The sequence below is a fragment of the Oryx dammah genome, unplaced genomic scaffold (assembly GCF_014754425.2).
Source record: "Oryx dammah isolate SB20612 unplaced genomic scaffold, SCBI_Odam_1.1 HiC_scaffold_23, whole genome shotgun sequence".
NCBI lineage: Eukaryota > Metazoa > Chordata > Mammalia > Artiodactyla > Bovidae > Oryx > Oryx dammah.
Genome location: NW_024070207.1, coordinates 13759398 through 13782141, shown reverse-complemented (window position 1 = coordinate 13782141; position 22744 = coordinate 13759398). Strand labels below are relative to the sequence as shown.

General features: G+C 47.3%; 1 protein-coding gene across 1 annotated transcript in view; it reads right to left on the bottom strand.

The window, feature by feature from the left end:
- FRMPD3 (FERM and PDZ domain containing 3) overlaps positions 1–22744 on the bottom strand; it is a 67534-nt gene that overhangs the window by 33311 nt on the left and 11479 nt on the right. Inside the window, exons 4-10 of the mRNA XM_040265035.1 lie at positions 16753–16857; positions 11901–12008; positions 8907–9038; positions 6833–6952; positions 3271–3407; positions 2845–2971; positions 572–661 (exon numbers count right to left, since the gene is read on the bottom strand). Of these exons, the coding sequence (XP_040120969.1) occupies positions 572–661; positions 2845–2971; positions 3271–3407; positions 6833–6952; positions 8907–9038; positions 11901–12008; positions 16753–16857 (819 nt within the window). The remainder of the gene's footprint in view (positions 1–571; positions 662–2844; positions 2972–3270; positions 3408–6832; positions 6953–8906; positions 9039–11900; positions 12009–16752; positions 16858–22744) is intronic.

Sequence of the window (22744 nt, the reverse complement as noted above, 5' to 3'; positions counted from 1 at the left end):
TTTGTTTAGGCTTTGTTGACAGCCACTCTTGTGCTACAATGGCAGGGCTGAGTGGTTGCGACAGGGACCCTTGTGGCCTGCCTGCCAAGCCTAGGCAATTCACTTATCTGGCCCTTTACGAAAAAAGTTTGCTGACCCCTGAAATTGAGAAAAGGAGGCACAAAAGAGCCTGGAGGGATACTGAAAATAAATATTGTCTCCTACTTTACATTTCATTTTTTGGCTGCACCACATGGCCTGTGGGATCTTAGTTCCCCAACCAGGGATTGAACCCAGGGCCTTGGCAGCAACAGCACCTTGTTCTAACCACTGGACTTCCAGGGAATTCCCAAAAGTTTTTACATTTTACTTTATTTATTTATTTTTGCCTCCTACTTTAACCATTTTACCAAAGGTGGGACCAGAACACCACAGGACCCAATAGGGAAAAGGAAGAATGGGAGGGAAATCTTTTAGAAATATTCACTGACAGGGAATGCCACCCAAAAGATCTAATGGAGTCCCTTCTGTCCCCCCCACCCAAGGACAAGTGCCCCTAAAGAGCTCCCACCCCCTCACTGGCCTCACTTACCAGGCCCACAGTGTTGAACAAAACGCCCGTGAACGTTGGAAGTTCATTCAGAATTCGAAGATACTGGAGTTTGGCCTGAATTGCAGAGCCCTGTGGAAACAACCCACCCAGAAGTGTGAGAAACTTAAGGTGCAGAGGAAAGGCAAACCCATGTTTTCAGGAAGGAGGCTCAACAGCTTTGGATAGGCACTAGTCAGACCAGTCAGCAAGCCCCACTGCGGGACCTTTGGGAAAAAAATCACAGGAAGCTTCCAGTTTGGACAGCTCTTGCCAGACTTTAGCATCCCACCCCCCTTCCAAAACCCTCCTGCTACCTCCAGGTCCTCATTCCTGAAGAATTCAGCTTACTCATTTTGTTCCTGGGTTAATCTCAATGCATTTCCCCAACTTCAACACCCCATGACATCTATACTTCTCTCCTGAGATCCTTGATGACCACTAGGTGCTAGCCATCCCCAACTCGATACCTTTATCCCGAGCACTCCTAAGTCCCCACCCTGCTCTTCCTCTGGCAGAAAAATTTCCAGCAGTGGTCCAGGCATTCCCTGGGCATTCAGGCCAGAAACCTGTGTCACCAAGTCATCTTGATTCTACCTCTTAACTCCCTCTCCACCCCACATCCCTCTTCTCTAGCTCCATGGTCATTGCCTCAAGGTCTGCCATTTGCACCTGGCAGCCAGGTTACCTTCAGTACCAACACTCATTTCCCTTCACATCTTCAGTGAGAGGGAGCAGCCTAAAACTTAAATCACATCAGCTGCCCAATTAAACCCTCGATGGCTCTGTGCTGCCTACAGGATGAAGGATAATCCCTTTTCACAGCACATGAGGCCCTCCATGAACAGGTTCCTGCCAACCTCTCTGGCCTCTTCTCTTGCTTGCACCCTACCCAGGAAGGTTTCTTGAACCTTCTCTACTGGTTTATGTCAGATTTCTCTGCCTGGGGATGTTCCTCCCTGCAACTCGTCTAGACAAACTCCTATCTGTCCTTTAAGACCTATCTCTGGCATTGGATGGCATCACCAACTCAATGCACATGAGTTTGAGCCAACTCTAGGAGATAGTGAAGGACAGGGAGGGCTGGTATGCTGCAGTCCATGGGATCTCAGAGTCGGACACGACTGAGAGACTGAACAACTGGCATCAAATGCACCAATTCCTGGCCTTTTCTATCTCCTTCAGGCTGGGCTGGCTGTTTCTCCTCTAAGCTTCCAGGGAACCTGCATGGGTTGGATTTGTGACTGCCTCTGGTTTTCCCACCAGCCTATGCTTGACTCAGGGCAGAGACTCGGCTTTCGGCTTTCTTCATCTTTATGTCTCCAGCCCAAGTGCTGGGCAGGGGGCGGGGGTGGGGGTGGGGTGCGGCAGCGCTCAAAAATAATGTTTGCTGAGGAGATGGTTAGGAGCCCTGAAACTCTCCACTGGGAAGAAAACAATCTGATTAAATATGCGCAGCAAGGTAGGAATGGCTTAACTCTCCGGGGAAATTTGCATCTTAAAAGAGAAGCTAGTTGGGAATTCCGGGGAAATTTGCATCTTAAAAGAGAAGCTAGTTGGGAATTCAGGGAATCTGGAATGGGTGCGATACAGGAGGGCAACTGTGTCTTGTGTCTCCATCTGCATGTGGATTCTGGGGCCTCCCACCGCCGCCTCTTAGGAGGCAAGTGGACTGAGCCTCACAAGTCAGAGAAGGGCTTGCGGGGCTAGGGAGGCGGGGAGTGGGAGTCCCTCAGAGGGCGCCCCAGAAAGGGAGGGGAGTGCAGCAGTGACCTGAGCCCTCAAAGTGGCCTGGAGTGGCCAGCAGCGATCTAGAGTCCTGTTATCCAGCTCAGACCTTGTTCCGTGGGGCTGGGCTTTTATCTCCCTGTACCAGGACTAATGAACTAGAAAGCTAATGGAGGACAGAGTAGTTGTTTCCATGGGAAATGTGTCTCCTCAGGGTTCGGGGCTTGTCCACACGACAGGTGCTTCACCAACAATGACTAAATCGGTGAAACAACCCAAGAATTTTTTCTGCTTGCATCTTGGTCCCTTTGCTTTGAGGATCCTGGGCTTTCCCAGTGACTTGCCACTGAGCTGTCTCTAGGGGAGGCTCAGGCTTGGGGAAAAATCCTCTCCACAATCATCGTCCATATCTGATCAAGCTGGATGTGTATCCAGGTCAAAAACAGTGGGGAGAGTCCCCAGAAGACCAGACTTGCTGGGAAACCACGCAGGAGTCCCCCAATGCCACTAGTGCCCCAGCAGGGGGCCCCGGGGCCGACTCTGGATACCTTGGTGCCACTGGAAGGATGTGTTTGGTGTGCCTTCAGCTGCTGAGAGAGAGATTTCCGGAGGGTCTTTTCTTTGATGCTCTGTAGGAGGGAGGGGGGAAGAAAGGGTTCCAGGCCCCACTCCTTCCTAAAAGCAGAAGAAAAGTAGGAAATTAGAGAGACAAAGTGAGACAGGAAAGGAATATGGCAAGACAGAAACGGACTGAAATCGGAGACAGAAGTGGAGGAATGGAGACTAGCGGAGATAGGAGGCAGACAAGTAGAAGCTGGAGCTCAAGGGCATCTTGGTCTAGGGGTTGTGAGGAAGTCCAGTTCTCACTCCCATCCCAGGCCCACGGTCCTGAAAAGCATAGCACAGCTCAACCACTGTACCTTCTCCCTGCGTAGCTATGTGTCCCCCTCCTGAAGGGCCCTGGCACAACTCACTCCACATTCTTGAGCGAGATCTTCTGACTAGGTCGAGTAGCTGAGACAGTGATATAGATGTGGAGGGCAGCAAGGCCCAAAAGCATCTCCGGCTTGGGGTCCATTCCAAAGCGTTCTCGGATGACATCGTTCCGACTCTGCAAGAGAGGGCAGTCCAACCCATCAGTTGAGATCTTTCAGCCACTGCACCATGGACTCCCTTACATCCCAGAAGAGAATCCTGGTGTCAGTAAGCATCCCAGATCAAAGGGAAGAGGAAGGTTCTGCCCTTGGGGAAGAGACACTATTTGCTTCATTCAGCAGATAGTTGACTGCCCCCTTCTCAGTGCCAGGTACACACAATGGCAAGGCACAAACAGGTAGAATGTCTAGGGCATTACAGAAGTGAGACATGGCACTACTCCCCTTCTTTCCTCCTGTTCCAAAAGACCTTTCTGCCTTTTCTCTGGGGCCTATACTCACCACTGTTCACCCCCAGCCATCTGAGGCTCCTCTACTAGCTCAGATAAGAACAAAATAAGAGAGACACTGGGAGGGATTCTCTATAGGGCTCTGGCCCAGAAGCCGACAGTGAGAGACGGATGGCAAGCATGGGGCAGATATTCTTTTCCTTGGTGTCTGAAGATCAAAAGCAATAATGAGTCCGTCTTCCCTATGCTATCCTAAAAAGGATCTCCTGGAATTAATGGCCAAAGGTAAGACAACCCTCAGACCCTGAAGGTCAGAATCCCAGCTATCAAGGATCAGCCTAGGTTAGACCAGTTGCCCACTGTGTTGAGGTGGAACCAGAATAAGCTAAGAGACTAGAGAGCCACAGTGGTATCACTACAGCAGAGGAGAGAGTGTAAAAGGAATGCTTCATCAATGATCATCTATGTAGAAAATCCAACAGAATCAACCAAAAAATCTACTAGAACTAATGAGTTAACAAGGTTGCAGGATATAATCAATATTTCAGTATCAACATAATTAATATACAAAACCAACCATATTTCTACATGTTTGCAACCATCAGAGACTAAAATTGAAAATCAAAACCATTTATAATAGCATCAAAAACATGAAATTATTAAGGACAATCTGTCAAAACATGTGAAAGACCTATACACTGAAAAGTACAAAACACTGTTGAGACAAATTAGAGAAGACCTTAAGAAATATAGAAATATACTGTTTTCATGGGTTGGAAGATTCAAACCAATGTATAGATTCAACACAATCTCGACCAGAAGCACAGCAGGTTTGGGATAGAAACTAACAAGCTAATTCTAAAATTCACACACAAATGCAAAGGTCCTAGAATGGCCAAAACAGTTTTGAAAAAGAACAAATTTGGAGGACAAACACTACCTGATTTTAAGACTTGTTAAAAAGCTTCAGTAATCAATAAAAATGATAATAATCAATAAAAAGCCTCAGTAACCAAAAAAGTGTGATGGTAGCATAAAGATCAACAAGCAGATCAACAGAATAGAATAGAGACTTCAGAAATGGCCCCACACACATACAGACAACTGATTTTTCACATAGGCACAAAGGCAACTAATGGGAAGAAAGGATGCTCTTTTTAATAAATGGTCTGGAACAATTGGATATCCATATGGAAAAAAAAAAGAAATTTGATCAATGCTTTGTACCACATACTAAAGTTAACTCAAAATGGATCACAGACCTAAATGCAGAGCCTAAAATGATAATGCTTTTAGAAAAAAACAACAGCAAAATCTTTGTGAACTTGGGCTCGGCAAAGATTTCTTAAATATGACACCATAAGCACAATCCATAAAATAAACCAAATTGACAAATTGGACTGTATCAAAATTCAAACTTCTGCTCTGTGAAAGACACTGTTTAGAGACTGGGATGAAATAATTGCAAATAACACATCCAATAAACAACTTGTCTCTAGAATACACAAATCACTTTCAAAACTCCGTAATACGTAAACAAACAACCCCAACTTAAAAAGTGGGCAAAAGATTTGAATAGATACTTCACCAAAAGAGATGCATGATGCCAAAGAGGCACATGAAAAGGTGTTCGACATCATTAGTCATCAGGGAGATGCAAATGAAAACCAGAATGAGATACTTCTATACCCTATTAGAACGATGGAAATTTAAAAAGACTGCCAAGTGCTGATGAGGGTATAGAGAAACTGGGACTCTAGCACATGGCTGGTGTGAATGTAAAATGGCACGGCCACCTTGGCAACCAGTATTGGAATTTCTTCAAGAAATTAAGGAAAGATAGATCTACCATATGATCAAGTCATTCCATTCTTAGGTATTCACCCAAGAGAAAATAAAGCATATATCATACAAAGACTTGTATATGAATGCTCATAGAACCTTTATTTGGAGTAGCCAAAACTAGACAACCCAAATATCCATCAGCAGGTGGACTGGTTAACAAATTTTTGTATATCCATACCATAGAACAGTACTCAACAATAAAAAGGAATGAATTACTGATACACACAACAACATGACTGGGCCTCAAAATCATGCTGAGTGAAAGAAGCAAGATCAAAATAAGTGTTTATACTGTATGATTTCGTTCCTATAAAACTCTAGAAAATGCAAACTAATCTACAGTGACAGAGAGCAGGTCAGCGGCTGCCTGGGGATGGGGGTACGGATTACAGAGGAGACTGAGGAGACTTTTGGGGGTGTTGGATGTGTTTAATATCTTGATTGTGGTGATGGCTTCATGGATATAAGCATATGTCAAAACTTATCAAATTGTCATTTTAAATATGTGCAGTTTGCTATGTGTCAATTAGACCTCACTAAAGCTATCTTCAGTATAAAAAGGGAATACAGCTGAACACATCATCATAAAGGGGAAAGGCAAGGTGGACAAGATCTTGTCACCAAATTCCAAAATATCTGAACCAAACATCCATCTCTGCACCCAGCAAACATTCACTCATCCTTCAAGGCTAAGAGCATGCATCTATCCCTTCCACCGTGAAGCCTTCACTATGCCTCACCCAGGAAGAACTGGCAAATTGCTTCCTGAGTACCCCTACTGACATTGTACTCTGCCATCCTCATAGTGCCTGTCACACTGTCTTGTATTTATTTGTGCACATATCTGTCTGAGCTCTAGCAATCTGCGACAGTTCTTTGATCATCTTCATTGCCAGCACCTAGCACAGGGCCTGGCCCAGAGTAAGTGCTTCACAAATGTTTCTGGATGAACTGGTTTGAGAACTGTCTCCTTATTGGAGCTTAGAACTGAGGAGTGGGACCTTCTAGTACCCAAATGCACTTGTTAAACCAGGGTATCCTGTGAAGATGCCAGAGTTACCAGGGTTGCTTCCTCCTGAAAGTTGATGAGATCTGTCTAGACAAATAGACAAACAGACTGGCGCCCCAGACAGCCCAAGTTGCCAGGCCAACCAACTTGACCATGCCCTTCCATGGTAGCCAAAAAGGAAAGAGCTACCTAAAGGTTGGCAAAATTTACAGAGCAACTTCATTGTGACAGCAGAGCAGCCTGCCTGCTTGTTTGTCCATTGATCTGTTTGTCTGTGTATCCCAAAACCAGACTCTACCTGGATGTACAGGTACTCAAAAGCAGCAGGATCCCGACGCAGCAGCTCCACGGGGTCTTTGGGAAAGAAGCTTATCCGGAAGAGGCATTTCATTCCATGATAGTGTGTCCGCTGCACTACCTGAATCCCGGAAGTGAGAGGTGTGAGGAAAAGAGATCGGGAATCAGTGGCTGGGGTGGCAGGAGCATGCTCAGGGCCCCCTGGGCAGAGCTAGGTGCTATTTCCTACTCTGTCTTCTGCCTGGCTGATTCCAATTACCCTTGGGGAAAGTGATGAGGAGCCGAGTCTTTTTTTGCCCTTCTGACCCAAAGCGATTAGAATTTTTCAAACCACTGATCCATGACTTGGTCTTTATCAACAACCCAAGGCCCAGGACACAAGGTAGGAAAAAAGGGCTCCCGGCAACTTCTCTGACTCTTCTTGCTGTGGGGCCTTTGCCTTGCAGAGGGGCTCAGCCTCTGGCAGAGGAAGTTGCTGATGAGCAACCAAATCAAGGACTTAAAATCCTATTTGGAGGTGTAGCTGAAACAAGCTGGCAATATACCAGTAACTGCTGAAGCTGAGATGGGTAATGAGGATTCATTATCCAATTCCTTCTACTTTGGTGTATGTTTGAGATTTTTTTTAAATAATAAAAATGCTTAAAACTCCCATTTGGAACAAGAGACCAATTGGATCCATGAGCTCCCCTGATGGGCAGGGAGGTGATTAGGCCTCCATCCAGGTAGGACATCCACCTTTTTTCCTTCATAGGTGGGAACCTAAGTCTCTGGACTACATTTGGCTGAGAACTACCCTTGAAGAATTCCTCTCTCTTAAATCCTTTCATTTTGATGTGTCTAATTTAAGCTTTTGCTTTGCTTCCTTTAGACATTTCTTTCTGGCCAACCCTCTCCAACTCCTTCTCTCCCTCTCTGAGAATATTCTTTTTTTAAAGCAAATGAGAAATTATTTCTTTCTTTGGCCATGCCATGTGGCATGTGGGATCTTAGTTCCCTGAGCAAGGATCGAACCTGTGTCCCCTGCATTGGGAGAACAGACTCTTAACCACTGGACCGCCAGGGAAGTCTGCACTTCCTGGGAATACTGATTGGCCCTGGTTGCCTGTCTTCCTCTTCATGGTGAATCACCATTAGTGAAACGTTATCCAGCAATCCTGGATTTCACTGGCTTTTTTCCATAGGCTGGGAAGATAAGATACTTTCTCCTACTCCACTTTGGAACTTGACATGGGTGTCACATGGATGACATGGGTGACACACCGTCCATTCTTGGCTTCACTCAGCCCCTCCCCAGTCCACATGTGTCAGCCTCGGGGGTTTCACTAGACTCCACTAGCGGACCCTTCCATACTACAGCCCTAATCTGAAGGCTGAGTGTCCTCTCAGAGGCGGAAAAGTCTAGCAGGCAGGGACTCCATGAGATGGTGGAGTTGACACTGCTCTTCAACTCAGCTTTCCACACAATGAATTGCCACTCCACGCCTTCCCTACTAGTGACCACCAAGACTAACAACCGTCATGCCTTTTTTAGGTTACAAGAGACATTTTACAGAATTTATTTATTTTGGCTGAGCTGAGTGGCTTGTGGGATCTTAGTTCCCCAAGCAGGGATTGAACCTGGGCCCTCAGCAGTGAAAACATAGGGAATCCTAACCACTGGACCACCAGGGAATTCCCAAGAGACATTTTCTTTAAAATTTTTTTTGGCTATGGACCATTTTTAAAGTCTCTATTGAATTTGTTACAATATGCTTCTATCATGTTCTGTTTTTATTTTATTTTTTTTTTGGCCATGAGGCATGTGGGATCTTAGCTCCCTGACCAGGGATCAAACCCACACCCCCTATATTGGAAGGTGAAGTCTTAACCACCGGACTTCCAGGAAAGTCCCACAAGGGACATTTTTAAAGGCCTCTGTGGGTGGTTGGGACAGACCTTGATTGAGAACTGGGGCTTCTAGGAGCTGGCTGAGCAAGTCATGATGAATTTTCCAGTAAGAGATTGCCTGGTGGCCTCTTGTCTACTAGAGGCCACTTGCAAAGCTATGAAGCTGTGACAGAGGAATTACTTACATAAGCCAGGGGCTGCTTGTCCTGGAGAAGCAGGAACTTGTGGTTCTGTTCTGGTCCGGCATACTCAAGGACAAGAGCAAAGTGCTCAATGTACCTCAGGGAAAGCCGGTCCTGTAATGTCACCATCACATCCTGTAAAGACAAAAGAGCCTTGAGAGAGAGATCCCTTGCAGCTCTAAGATACCTTCTGCACCCAACATGGCAGAAGGGGACTGAACATCAAGAGAGTCCTGGGGAGAAGGCTGAGGGTGGGAAAGTGGGCCAGACAGAGCCACTGGCCTTTAGGGTGGCCCAGGAGCAGGGCTCCAGGATGAGGAGAGTGACCTAGGAGTGTTGCTCAGAGGCCTGGGCCCTGGAGAACACAGAAGGGGTGAAGGGAGGTCTTCCTTAAACTTGGCTGGTCCACGTAGATGGCAAAAGAAGGTCCTGGCCCTTCCTCCCCCTCCCCCTCCATTCAACCAATGATCTCCTGAGCCTGTCCTTAGTGCCATGTGTGGTGTGGGTTCTTCCCTCAGCTTCTCACGTAAATGAGGATATTCCCTCTGGTCTGTCCAGCAACTCTTTACTTAGGAATCAACAAACGCCAAGGCCACAATTACATGATTTCAAAGGTACATGACTTCTGGATTCATAATCTAAATTGAATGACTTGCAGTTACTGGCAAAATATTCATCTTTGTCACCGGCTTTTAGAGATGATCAATTTAGCAACTTGAAAAATGTGTCCATGCACATTACAACTCAATTTCCCTGACCTTTATCCCCGGGGGTTAAAGAAACAACATCACATGTTCTACGTATAGTCAGGAATCTGACGACTTCCAAGCTCCATCTGCTCTGCTGCCCGCCTTTTAATATTAGGGTGTCTGGAACAGATCTGTGGGGGCTGCCCACATGTCAGTTCTGACACTTCCCATCTATCTGCTGTGACTTCGGCATACACTGGCCTCTAACGTGTGTGTTCCTAGAGTCAGCGTGGCTCAAGCCTCCAAGGGCCAAAGAGAAGCAGACTTGGGAATGCAAAGCTCCCTTTTAGCCAGGGTTGCCAAACAAGCCCCTCCTCAGTGAACACTGAAAGCCGGTTTGCTATTCAAATGCTAGGCTGGAAACTGGCGGGTACTTGAGAGTATCTCTTTGTATTATGCAAGTAGTCACAGAGGCCCCAGTGTTGCCGGAGTGCTGGCACAGACAAATGAGGTTGTCTTTGCTGTTCAGCTGCAGTGGGACTGTGGATGGCCAAGCTGGTGATTGCCAAATTGTGTTACAAGTGTAATGGCCCCCGTGCCAGGCTGTCAATTCACTCAGGTACCTCTCTGGGACAAGTAGCTTGGCCGCCTATCCAAGTTCCAATGAACAGCCAGTGCACCCTGAAGTCAGGGTATGGTCACCAGCCAGGGGCCGCCATTGTTTTGGAAAGCTGGGGCTACCTGGAAGCACCAATGGTGGTGACATTGTGAGGGGAGAGAATGCTCGGAGAAGCTACTCAGGCAAAAGAGAGTGGTAAATGCTCCAGTGTGGGAACAGATCAACAATGGCCATACCAGTCCACGATGTAACACACAGGAACATTCTGACACACATATACCCACTTCTTGGACTTGGACTTGGGAGGGCACTCGGACATCACTGGGTGGCTTAGTTTTAATGTCTGCCCCATAGATGGAAGCCTTCAACAGTCAAGAGACCACCTCAGGACAGCTTTGGGAGTGTGTTTTAGTCCTAGGTTCCCTGGGGAATCCACCCAGGCCTAAGCCTTCCAAAGAAACTCTTGGTTCAATCAACACAGGTTAAATAAAGCCCAGAGTTTTGCAACTCAGCCGCTACTAGCACTTTGGACAGGACAATTCTTCATTATTTGGGGATTATTCCATTTCTTGTAGGACACTTGGCATCTCTGACCCTGAGACACTAAATGCCAGTAGCACGCCAAACCATGGGGATGACCCCACATACCCTCAGACATTCCCAAAAACTACCTGGGAGGGGGCAACGCTGACCCAGGCTGAGAATCGCTGGCAAAGGCAATTCTGAACACCTGGTAACTCCTCTTAGGGAAAGTTTCCTGGCCCACAGCTTGCTTTAGTATAGGGTTGTATTGGTCCCAGCAGGGGTACCTCAGGAGAGCCCTGGGCCAAGTGGGTTTTCTGGGCAGGTGCTGTAGCTGCCTGGCAGTCTTGTTCAGTCACTAAGTCATATCCGACTCTTGTGACTCCATGGACTGCAGCCTGCCAGGCTCTGGGAAGCATTAACTGCATGGAAACATTCACTCTGAGGATGGCATTCTCTTTCTGGAGAGAATCCAGAAGCAGCAGGAACAGATATTTCTGTCCCAGAGCAGAGTAGATCCTGGTGGTTAATGGTACATGCCTCTCCTCCTCAGGACTAAGGGAATCACTACAACTTCCAGATGCCTGGCTGAGCTATTAAGAATCAGAGCTCTTTAGTTGCTCTTCCTGTGAAAGGAATAGCCAAAGGGACTATTGGTGGACTTTTTTCAATCTTGGTTCAGTGCTTAAGAGCTGGTTGTTATTTAAAAAGCAAGGCATGGCTAAGCTAATCTCCTGAGAGATGGTTTGTTGATTTCTGTGTGTAAACTTGCATAGGTGTTATTGTATCAATACAAATCACTTTTTGCTTTATAAATGGTTTAATGATCATCACACTCCTTAGCTCCTAAAAGTCATGAAGGACACAGGGTAACATGACACAAAGCAGTTTGTTAACAGATGTGTGCACACACACATGCCTACACACATCCATGCACATTTACAATCACTAGCACACAGTTGGGCAGGCAACTTTCCCCCACCACAGTCATCCAAGGACTATACGTTTTTACAACCAGGTACTTCCAGGAGCAGGAGGTCAAAGACTAAGAGCACCTTGCTCTGGCAGTCAGCGGCTCTGTGCAGACTCAGAGGAACTCTGAGACCAGCAGCTGTGTGTGCTCCAGAGAGTACAGTACCAACCCGCAAGAGGAGACTTTGGGGGTACCTTAACAGTAGTCCGGCCATCAAATGTGAACGACTTGATCTGCCCATTTTCTAAGAAAACTTTCAGGACATTGGGGATGAGGAGGAGAGCTTCTTTCTTCATCATTTTCTGTGAAAGGACAAGGAGGGGGCTCATTTAGGAGGAGGGAAGTGGAAAGGAAGAGAAAGGAGTGAGTGAAGGAGATGGAGCCAAAGGTGTGGAAGGACAGAGAGACAGATGAAAGAACTGATCAAAGATAACATTACACAGAGACCAAAAGCAAATTCTCCAAGAAGACAATGGGCCATATCCAAAGCTCACCCTTCATTTGATGTCATAGCACACCCACGGTCTACTGTGGCTCAAAGCTCCACAGCTCAGAGGGGGCTTGGCCAATAGAGACCACCACACACTGAAGGGCTGATGGGAGGTCTTAGGAGCCCACCTAACTCATCGGCTCCTCTCTCCTGCCTCCTTCCTTTCCACCGGGCCCTTCGTACATTGAGATCACTTCCATGCCTTTGCTCTGCCAGTCTCCCTCCATCCAGGCACCTTAGGTCTTCTCTGACCTAGTCCACGCCTACTTCTCCAGTCATGTCTTATCATTGCTGGTACCCACACTGTTTTTTCATACCTGTACACCTCTAGTAACTCATCATTTGAGGACTGCCTCACTCCCCGAGGACATTTAGCATCTCTGAGACACTAAATGCAATAACAAGCCAAATCATTGGGATGACCCCAAACACCCTCCAGATATTCCCAAAATCTCTCTGAGAATGGGCAGTACTGACCCTGATTGAGAACCACTTGCAAAGCCCAGTTTTGAACACCTGACAACTCCTTAAAGCTTTCTTGGCTTAGGCATTTCTGTATTTATAGAGTGGTTCATGTTAGGTTCTTGATAAACCTTTATTAAATAAAGACTGTTCTCTCTGCCTCCCTCTTTTGATACCTGGAAAACTCCTACTCATCCTTCAAAACCCAACTTAAATATGAATTCTGTAAAGCCTGTCTAATATCATCAGGTACTTGAACCTGGTGTTCCCACGTTGTTCCTTTAGCAACTTATACACACCTATCAGTTGTTGCTGTTCAGTCGCTAAGTCATGTCCAACTCTTTGCCACCCCATCGACTACAGCATGCCAGACCTCCTTGTCCTTCACACACCTCTCTAAGTGCTCTTAAATATTTAAGTATTTCCTTATGCATTCATTTTTTTAATTAATTTTTTTTTTATCTTTTGGCCACACTGTGTGGCATGTGGGATCTTAGTTCCTTGACTAGGGATTGAAACCACATCCCCTGCATTGGCAGATGCAGTCTTAACCACTAGACTGCCAGGGAAGTCCCAGTGCTCTTTTTGAAGAATGTGTGTCTTTTGTAACCAAACAGTTAACGCAGCACTGTGACTATGTCCTACAATCTTTGTGGCCCTGACATTGAGCAGAGTTCCCAGCACACAGATGGTGCTCAATAAATGGCTGCTGAACATATGAGCAGGAGGTGCTTAATATGTGCTTATTGGTTAGACTCATTATGGAAATCCAACCATTTCCTTGGGCCAACATCATCAGTTCTAGAGGACCTGAAAAGCTGCCTCAGCTGTGCAGTGTCCTGAATTCTCTGAGCCTCTGCTATACACTCAGCACTATATTAAGCCTCATGGGGGTACAGCAAAAGCAGAGGACCAGGGTCTAGCCTTATACTGTTTTAAAAAAATTATTTATTTATGGTTGTGCTGGGGTTTTGTTGCTGCAAGCAGCCTTTCTCTAGTTGCTGGTGAGCAGGGGCTACTCTCTAGTTGTGGTGGCTTCTCTTGTTGCAGAGCATGGGCTCAGTAGTGGGATATAGGATCTTCCCTGACCAAGGATTGAACCTGTGACCCCTGCACTGGCAAGTGGATTCTTAACCACTAGACCACCAGGGAACTCCAAGCCTTACACTCTTACAGTGACGTGGCACACACATGATCAACTGGAGAACGGTAAAACCAAAACAAACCAAAAGGTATAAGTTAAGGTCTCCTAGATGAGGTGAATTGGATTTTGATTGTAAAGGAGATGGCAGGCGTGGACTATCAGAGAAGCCAGACAAGAACAGTCCAGATCTAGGGACTGTCATGGACAAGTACAAAAACATAAAGCAAGTCCTCTTGGGTCAGGGTGTGGTAAAAGGAGGGGATGGCACGATTGTGACATTAGGTCATTTCCTGATGGAGTCAAGCCACAATGGGGAGTGATGGGATCTAAAGTTGGAAAAGTGACTCCCTGGTTCTCTCCCTGATCCCAAGATGCTTCACTCCCACCAAGCCCAGAGGCCCCAGATTCCCAGGCTGATGACGCTCTGTGCTGGCAGGTTTTATTTAGCACACTGGTTTGGACTCAGATAATTACTTAATTGATTTTGCTTTAAAACAGAGTTGGCAAGGAATGCCCACAGGATTTATTTTTGCTCTTGTTGCTTAATAAAGTCTGGAACACCAAAAGAAAGGGATTCTGGAGTCATCTGGGCCTGGATACCCCACCCCTGCCCCCCCAGACCTAAACAATGGGGAGGCTGCTATGGTCCATGCTGGTGGCAGCGGTGGTGGAGGGGAGTGTTGTGACATCAGGTCATTTCCTGAGCACAGCTAGGGTGGGAAGGTTGATGTCTTGGTCTCTCCCAAACAAGAGCCTCCCACCACCCGTGGTTTACCTGACCAGGAGCAACAGAGTAACCTGGGGTGGGTTGTAGCCATTCTGGGGCATTTATGTCTAGATTGGTCTGGAGTGGGGGCTTTCTTCTGCCTGCGGCTAGATGTGACATACGGAGAGGCGAGTCATGGTGGAGGGGAGAACACAAGGGAGGGGAAGAAAGGGGAGGGAAAAAGGGGGGAAAGAATGGAAGGAGGAGGAGGGATAGGATTCTTCACTGGGTGACCAGGCCTTGGTGGGTTTTTCTGTGATGTTGATAGCTCAGTTGGTAAAGAATCTGCCTGCAGTGCAGGAGACCCCAGTTCGATTCCTGGGTTGGGAAGATCCGCTGGAGAAGGGATAGGCTACTCACTCCAGTATTCTTGGGCTTTCCTGGTGGCTCAGCTGGTAAAGAATCCACCTGCAATGTGGGAGACCTGGGTTCAATCCCTGAGTTGGGAAGATCCCCTGGAGAAGGGAAAGGCTACCCATTCCAGTATTCTGGCCTGGAGAATCCCATGGACTGTATTTAGTTCATAGGGTCGCAAAGCGTTAGACATGACTGAGCGACTTTCACTTCACTGAGATGGGAGAAGCTGCACCTGTCTATCATGTGTGCTAAGCCTCTTCAGCCCTGTCTGATTCTTTGTGACCCTATGGACTGTAGCCCGCCAGGCTCCTCTGTCCATGGGATTCTCCAGGCAAGAAAACTGTAGTGTGTAGGAGATCTTCCTGACCCAGGGATCAAACCATCTCTCTTATGTCTCCGGCACTGGCAGGCGGGCTCTTTACCACTAGCGCCATCTAGACTCTCCAAATTCAGGTCTCATTTCCTTTGGGTGTTCAGGGCTCAGGACACAAATGTACCCTTAGTGACTTGTACTTCAGCTGACACACAAGGACTCCACACAGCTCCCTTTCCTCTCTGTGGCCCCTGCTTCTCCTCAACCTCTTCTGCTGAGACTGACATGGAGCCCAGCCACCAATTATTCAGATGGCTTAGCCAGTGGGGCCCAGTTGTCCCTTGGGCTTCACAGTCTTCCTCAAATGGAGAGGGAGGAGGGCCTTGGCAGAGTTTGGGGATAAAGGTCAGGGAAATTGAGTTGTAAGACATCTCTGACCTCTATCCATCCCGTCCTCTGGGTGGCTCTGCCTCAAAGAACTAGAGGGGTGCTGGTGCCCCACTGATTCTCCACTCAGGCTCGTCCTCCTGCCTTGTCTCAGCTGCAGCTGTGCTTCACTACAGAAATGCCATGGGCCTCCCGAGAGCCCAGTCCATGACAGCCTGTGAAAGCACACAGCACCTGTTAGCGCTGCTGGCCTCCTCCCACCCACCCCCGTGGGATATCACCAACTTCTGCCGACTCCTGGAGGACTTGGAGTTATCATCCATGGCCGCCTAATATGCATCTTTATGTGTTCTACCCGCCTCTTCTCATTTGCTTATCTGCAGCAGACAGCTCAGTTCATGTTAACCCCATAAGGCAGTGAGAAAGACAGTGGGCTGGCCACGACCCCTCCAGACTGGCTGCTGCATGACATGGGTGGTCAAACACCACCTGCTCCTCAAAACCCCATCACCCAGCGGTGGATTCTATACTGTCTCAATCTCAGTTGCCTGTCCTCCCAACATCACTGAGAGGAATCCAGAGGCAGGGAACAGGTATCTATTTTGCATCCCTTGTAGTGCTGGGAACACAGCAGGCATCTAATATTAATAAAAGTTCTGTGACTTAATGAGAGTCTCTATCATTTCCCCTAGGCTGCTTCGCCCTTCACTGCCCAGTCTTCTCTAGTTGAGACCTGGAGTTGCAGGATCACTTCAACATGCCGAGGGCTCAATTTCGCCGCATCTTCAGAAAACCACTACTTCCTTCCTGTTTCTATCAAGTAGCCAAATGATGTTTATGGAGCACTTGTTCTAAGTACTGTGCTAGAGATGGAAATTTCTCGAAGTACCATGAGGATTCTGAGTGAATTGATATATATTCCTTCTCTACACGATGCCCAGGGCTTCTGTGGATGCCACACACCCCTCACCCGCTCCCCACCCAGAGCCCGAAGGTCCCCCCTCTGACCCCTTCATAATGCTGTCCACTTTGAGGAGCAGCAGATTAGCAACTGGCCCGAAGGGATACTTCGACAGCCTGGCTGACTCTGGCCAAGGGCTGAGGGGAGGAGGCGAAAGCCCACTTACTGCATCTGTTTTTCCAACTGCCACCTGCTCGGAAAATCGGACCTTCACAGGATTGGATCTCAGCTTGGCCTTCTTTGCCGCACTGATGAAGGCAGATTTGGGGGACTGGAAAAAACAGAGAGGGCTCATGAGTTCACCATACTTGGAGAAAACCTGACATTTGCTGCATGGAGTTAAGATGTCTCAGTACGGGTACCTCCCTTTGCCTTGTGGATCAATAAGCCAATAAATAAGTATTGATTCCCTACTAGGTGCAAGACAATGTGCTAAGTGCTTCCTTAGATGATTGGTATGTTCTGAGTAAGCTGGGCATGAATCGAATTTGAGTAAATTGAATCCCATTATTAATGCTCTAGGCCTAGGGGAGTTTGCAAAAATTCTTTGTAATAACGTACACTGAAATTTTATATATTTGGTTTCCTTAATGTGAGATATACCTAAATGGTGGTTTTTATTACATCTGAATATGAACATTGCAAAGGATTTACGGAAATAATCTTATTCATTTCAAAGATATGTCCTGCCCCTAGGAAGGAGGTTCATAGAAAATATTATTTTAGATGCAGAAGAAAGAAGGCTTAGCATGCCAAAATGATTTATCCACAGTTTCTACACTATTTGACAGAAGAGACATTAGCAATTTTACCCAGGTGTCCTGGCTTCCTAGTTCTAGGCTTTCTACTACGTTGTTCATCCAACTCTGTAGAGACACTCAAAAAATCAGCTAGGGTCTCTCGTTTTTGAAAACTCCCACAAATTCAGCAGGATGCATGGTTAGCAAATGCTGGAAACTGAGTCTTTCCTGGGTGCACTGTGGATTTGAGAAAATGCAGGAGTGCTAGTGAGGGGCACCCTCATGCCTCTGGGGCATTTAATCATTCGTGTAACAAATTTTGGGAGGGCCCACTCTGTGCCAAGCACTGTTCTACGTGACGAGGATCTAGCAGTGAATAAGATGGACAAAACTCTCTGGCCTCAAGGAGTGCCTATCCTAGCAGGGACAGACAGACAGACAAGAAATAGAGAAACACCTCTTAGGAGGCAAATAAGGGCTATGAGAACAAATTGAGCAGACTGAGGGACCACAGCAGAGATTGAAGTCATGAGGGTGAGAGTGGTGGGGGTGTTATTTTAGACAAGACAGGCAGGGAAGACCTCTTTCAGGAGGTGATATTTAAGCAGAGATCTGAAGGAAGTGAGGGAGAGACAACCATGAGGATATCTGGAGAAAGAGCCTTCCAAACAGAAAGAACAAGAAAGCATCTGAGGTGGGAGGAGGACTGGGGTGCATGAGGAACAGTCAGGAAGCCAAATGTGGCCACACCTGAGTGAGTGGGGAGCTGGAGAGGTCATGCTCAGAGAGGGAGCTGGGGGCTGCGTCAGGTAAGGCCTTGTGCGTCCATGCATACATGCTAAGTCATTCTGGTCATGTTCGACTCTTTGTGACCTTATGGACTGTAGCTTTCCAGGCTCTTCTGTCCATGGGCTTCTCAGGCAAGAATATTGGCATGGGTTATCATGCCCTCTTCCAGGGGATCTTCCCAACCCAGGGATCAAACCTGCGTCTCTTATGTCTCCTGCATTGGCAGGCAGATTCTTTACCTCTAGTGCCACCTGGGAAGCCCAGGGCCTTGTAAGCCATGGCAAAAACTTTGGTTCTTGCTCCACTGGAAGGCTTTGAACGGTTTCACTCAGTCATGTCTGACTCTTTGTGACCCCATGGACTGTAGCCTGCCAGGCTCTCTGTCCATGGAATTCTCCAGGCAGGAGTATTCGAGTGGGTTGCCATGCCCTTCTCCAGGGGATTTCCCTGACCCAGGGGTTGAACCCAGGTCTCCCACATTTCAGGCAGATTCTTTACCATCTGAGCCACCAGGGAAGCCCTTTTCCTCATCCCAGTAGATGGCATCTCCAGTCTTCCAGTTGACTCCTTTCTTTTTCTCACCTCCCACAACCGATCCATCAACATAACTTCTTGGTGCTATCTTCAGAATCTAGCCAGAATCCACTCGCTTGTCATCATAGCACCATTATGACCATCCTGGCGCAAGCCTCCATCATGTTTTAACTGTATTCTTGCAGGAGACTCCAAACTAGTCTCCCTCCTCCGGCTGCCAGGCTCTGGTACTATTTTCCACACAGCAGACGGAGGCGTCCTTTTTAAATGCAAGTCAGACCCTGTCTGTTCAAAACCTTCCGGTGGAACAAAATCCAAAGTTTTTGCCTTGGCTTACAAGGCCTGGACTTCCCAGGCAGCACTAGTGGTAAAGAATCTGCCTATCAATGCAGGAGACATAAGAGACGCAGGCTCAATCCCTGGGTTGGGAAGATCCCCTGGAGTCGGACACGACTGAAATGACTTAGCATGCACGCACGCACAAGGCCCTACCTGATGCAGCCCCCAGTTGCGTCTCTAAACAGGACCTCTCCAGTAAGGGAGGAGGAAATCAGGTTTGGGGCTCTTTCAAACCACCACCACTACCAGCCTTGCCACGCAGCCTGTGAGCCCTACAATCAAGCATTCCTTTGTGTTCCCAGCCCTGAAGGGTCCCTGCTAGCTGGGAAGGCAATACATTAAGCAATTTTCTGCCATTAATGCTGTAGTTGAGATTCATTTACCAGATCAGCCACAGGAGGGCAGGGCCCTAAGATAAAGACACACCAGAAACAAACGTCCTCATCAGCTCTTGGGCCCTGGTCCCAGCTGTGTTCTCTTCCAGAGCCAACAATCTCATTCCCCACGGAGGGCAGATTGCAGAAAGCCACCTGTTCAACCCGAGTCCAGCCGAACCTCAGGCAGTGGGTCTCCGTCCTGGCTAGAGGGCAGAAACACCGGAGGGAGGAGCTTTACAAAGCACCAGTACCCAGTCCTCGCCCCCGATCAATGACATCAAATTCCTGAGGTTAGGATCCAGGTATTAATTAAGCTTCGAATGATTTAAAAATACAGCTAAGGTTGGGAACCAGTGCACTAAAGCAATCCTAGACTTCTCATCCTGAGCTACAGGGACAATTTGTTGGCAGCAGACAATATAGCACAAGGAAATCCAGGGCTGGAGATGGTTGCAGAAAGTGATTATAGTATCGCTTGCTCACAGGAGTCCAGAAATGCCTTTGTCTTACACAGCTTGGTGCTCAGATCCTGGGGGCGGGAGGTGGGGGGGCATGGGCTATGGCAGGAACAAGGGAAGGGGCGAGGCAGAAAGATCTGTAGTTCTGTTCAGGCAGCTCTGTTTGACTTGTCTCCACAGTAGTCCCATTTCCACTGGAGGTGCCAGACACAAGGTAGAGGAACTCTTTGTTCCACCCGACAGGCATCCTGTCTTTTCTCTGTGATCATCTGTCGTCCTCGAATATCCTCATGTACAGTGTGGAATGAGGCATCTCTAGAGACCTGAATGGGCCATATAGTCCGCCCTTCATTTTTACATAGGAAATGGAGCCCAGGGAAGAGGCTATGGTTTATTCAAAGTGTCAAAACAATTGAGTAGTGGAGCAAAATCCAGAACCTAGATTTTCTGAGTCTTGGGTTGGCTATATAATCCCCTGCAGTGGACTGAAACTAGAAGTCTATTCCTGGTCTTTTGTTCAATGGTCTGGTTCTATCTTGGTCCCAGTGAATGGATTTGTGCAAATAAAGAACCCTAACTGGTACCCTATAGACAGAGGGGACAGCCTCTTTGCTATCTCTACCAAAAGTCCATGGTTAGATCCTGTCCTAGAGATACAACAAGAAAAAAACTCAAATATTTATAGGAGCAAAATCAGAAAGTGGGATTGCCAGTATTTTTAAGGATTTTAGTCATTTCCAGTGTCTGTTGTACAGCCATTTTCAGCTTGCTTGTGCCTCATTACTCACTGACCCCTGCCTGTTGGTTTCTAAGACTTCATCCTATTCTCAGTCTTCAGCCTCGATCACTGACAGTGACTCACTCATCGCCAGCTGGTCTCTGCTATATGTCATGGAGTCATGTCTAGCCTTGTGCTTTGACACAGATGACGCCTGCCTTGCAGTGTGACATGAGTGACTCTCAAAGGTTGCCCTGTCCCAAAGCATCTTCAAAGTGCAACTATGGGGCCTGAAGTTTTTGATACTAGAGTGGCCCATCTGAACTAAAGTATTAAGAATTGGGAAGGCCCTGGCCCAAATTCAAATGTAGTACCTGGAAGGAGTAACGAACACACTTCAGAGGCCAGCAGATTATGGGCCTGTGTGGGCCAGCTCCTGTCTATCACTTGTTTTTTGTAAATAAAGCTTTATTAGAACACAGCCATTCTCTTCATTTCTGCACTACTACATATGGTCTGCACGCATGTGTGCTAAGTCAGTTAATTTGTGTCCGACTCTTTTGTGATCCCATGGACTGCAATCTGCCAGGTTCCTCTATCCATAGGATTTCTCAGGTAAGAATACTGCAGTGGCTTGGCATTTTCTTTTCCAGGAGATCTTCCTGACCCAGGAATTGAACCCACAGCTCCTGATATGTCTCCTGCATTGCAGGCAAATTTTTTACTGCTGAACCCCTGGGGAAGCACAAAGCCTAGAGTATTTACTTTATGGTCCTTTACAGAAGTTCACAGACTCCTGCACTAACTCATTAGCATACTCTCACTCACTGTTTCTAAACCTTACCTGATGCTAAAAATCACCAGGAAATGCTCATTAAAACACAGCTTTCTTTGGGCATTCCCTGAAGTCCAGTGGTTAGGGCTCTGCACTGTCATTGCCAGGGCACAGGTTCAGTCTCTGGCCAGGGACTAAGAACCCACAAGCCAAGCGGCATGGCCAAAAACAAAACAAACAGACTTCTCAGCCCATTGCAGATTTCAAAGGTCAGACTCTGAGAGGGCAGGGCCCAGGAATTGCTGAAAATGTCCTAATCCACGAAGCACAGATTAATTGAGTACCTTAAAGCTGGGACATCTAAGCTCTTGACTGACCCCATTTTTCCTCCAAGCAGCTGGAAGTCTCATTTTGCAACAGGCACCCTTTCTGGCAAAAATGAATTTTGGCTTGAAACACGGGACTAGAATTTCTAAGCATCTCCAGGGCCATTGCAAGCCCCTTGAAGTAAATATGAAGCCAGCAGCTTGGTGGAATAAGCAATAGAGGAGAGAGTCTGCCTTCTCCTTCGGGGCTGAATTCAGCAGCTGGTGATTCTTTGACCATTTTTTAATTTGGTGGCTCTATTAGTACAGATTTCAGGGTTGTGTTCACATATCTTGGCCGAAGACAGGTATACGGCCGAATGTTTTAAGTGTACGATAGGGCCCCACTTTGATAACTGTGAAAGGATTTGAAGAACATGGAGCTTAGGTTCCTGAAGCTTTAACAGCCTCCTGATTTCCCTTTCTGCCTCATTGTCTTTGACACCGGAACCTACTTATAAGCAATTCCCATAGCAATCATTGTGGGAGCCTGGGACTATGGAGGGCCATCCTGATTCCAGGGGCCCACTGATAAGGGACCTGGGGGTCCTTCCTTCCTGCATTCAGGACTGCCTACAGGGGAACATGTCCTCTCCCTGGATTTCAAGGCCCCCCCAAACCACATATAACCCTCACTCTCCATCAATCACCTAGTCAGTTATTCTGCCCACAGCTTCTTCCCATTTCTGTGCCTACGTCATGCTGTCTCTTCACCATCCCCACCCTTCAGGGCCACCTGGTGTCCCTCTTGCTCAATAAATGCCATCTCCAAAACCCAGCTCAAATTCTACCTTAGTCCTGAATCCTTTCCCAACCTTGCCATTCCCCTCCCTGGATTTCCTGTAGTCCTCTTTTGTGAATCCACATAGCCATCACTCATCTCTCCAACTAGGTTGTAAAAGAAGAGGTGACATTTTGCATTACTGTGTCTCCCCCAGCACCAAGCACAGAGGAGGCACAGAAGAGAAGACAGTCGTTGATTGCGGGGGCTAGTATTGAATTAATTCATCAATTCAGCAAATAGGACTTGAGTACCTACTGTCTGCCAGGCCCTATACTCAAG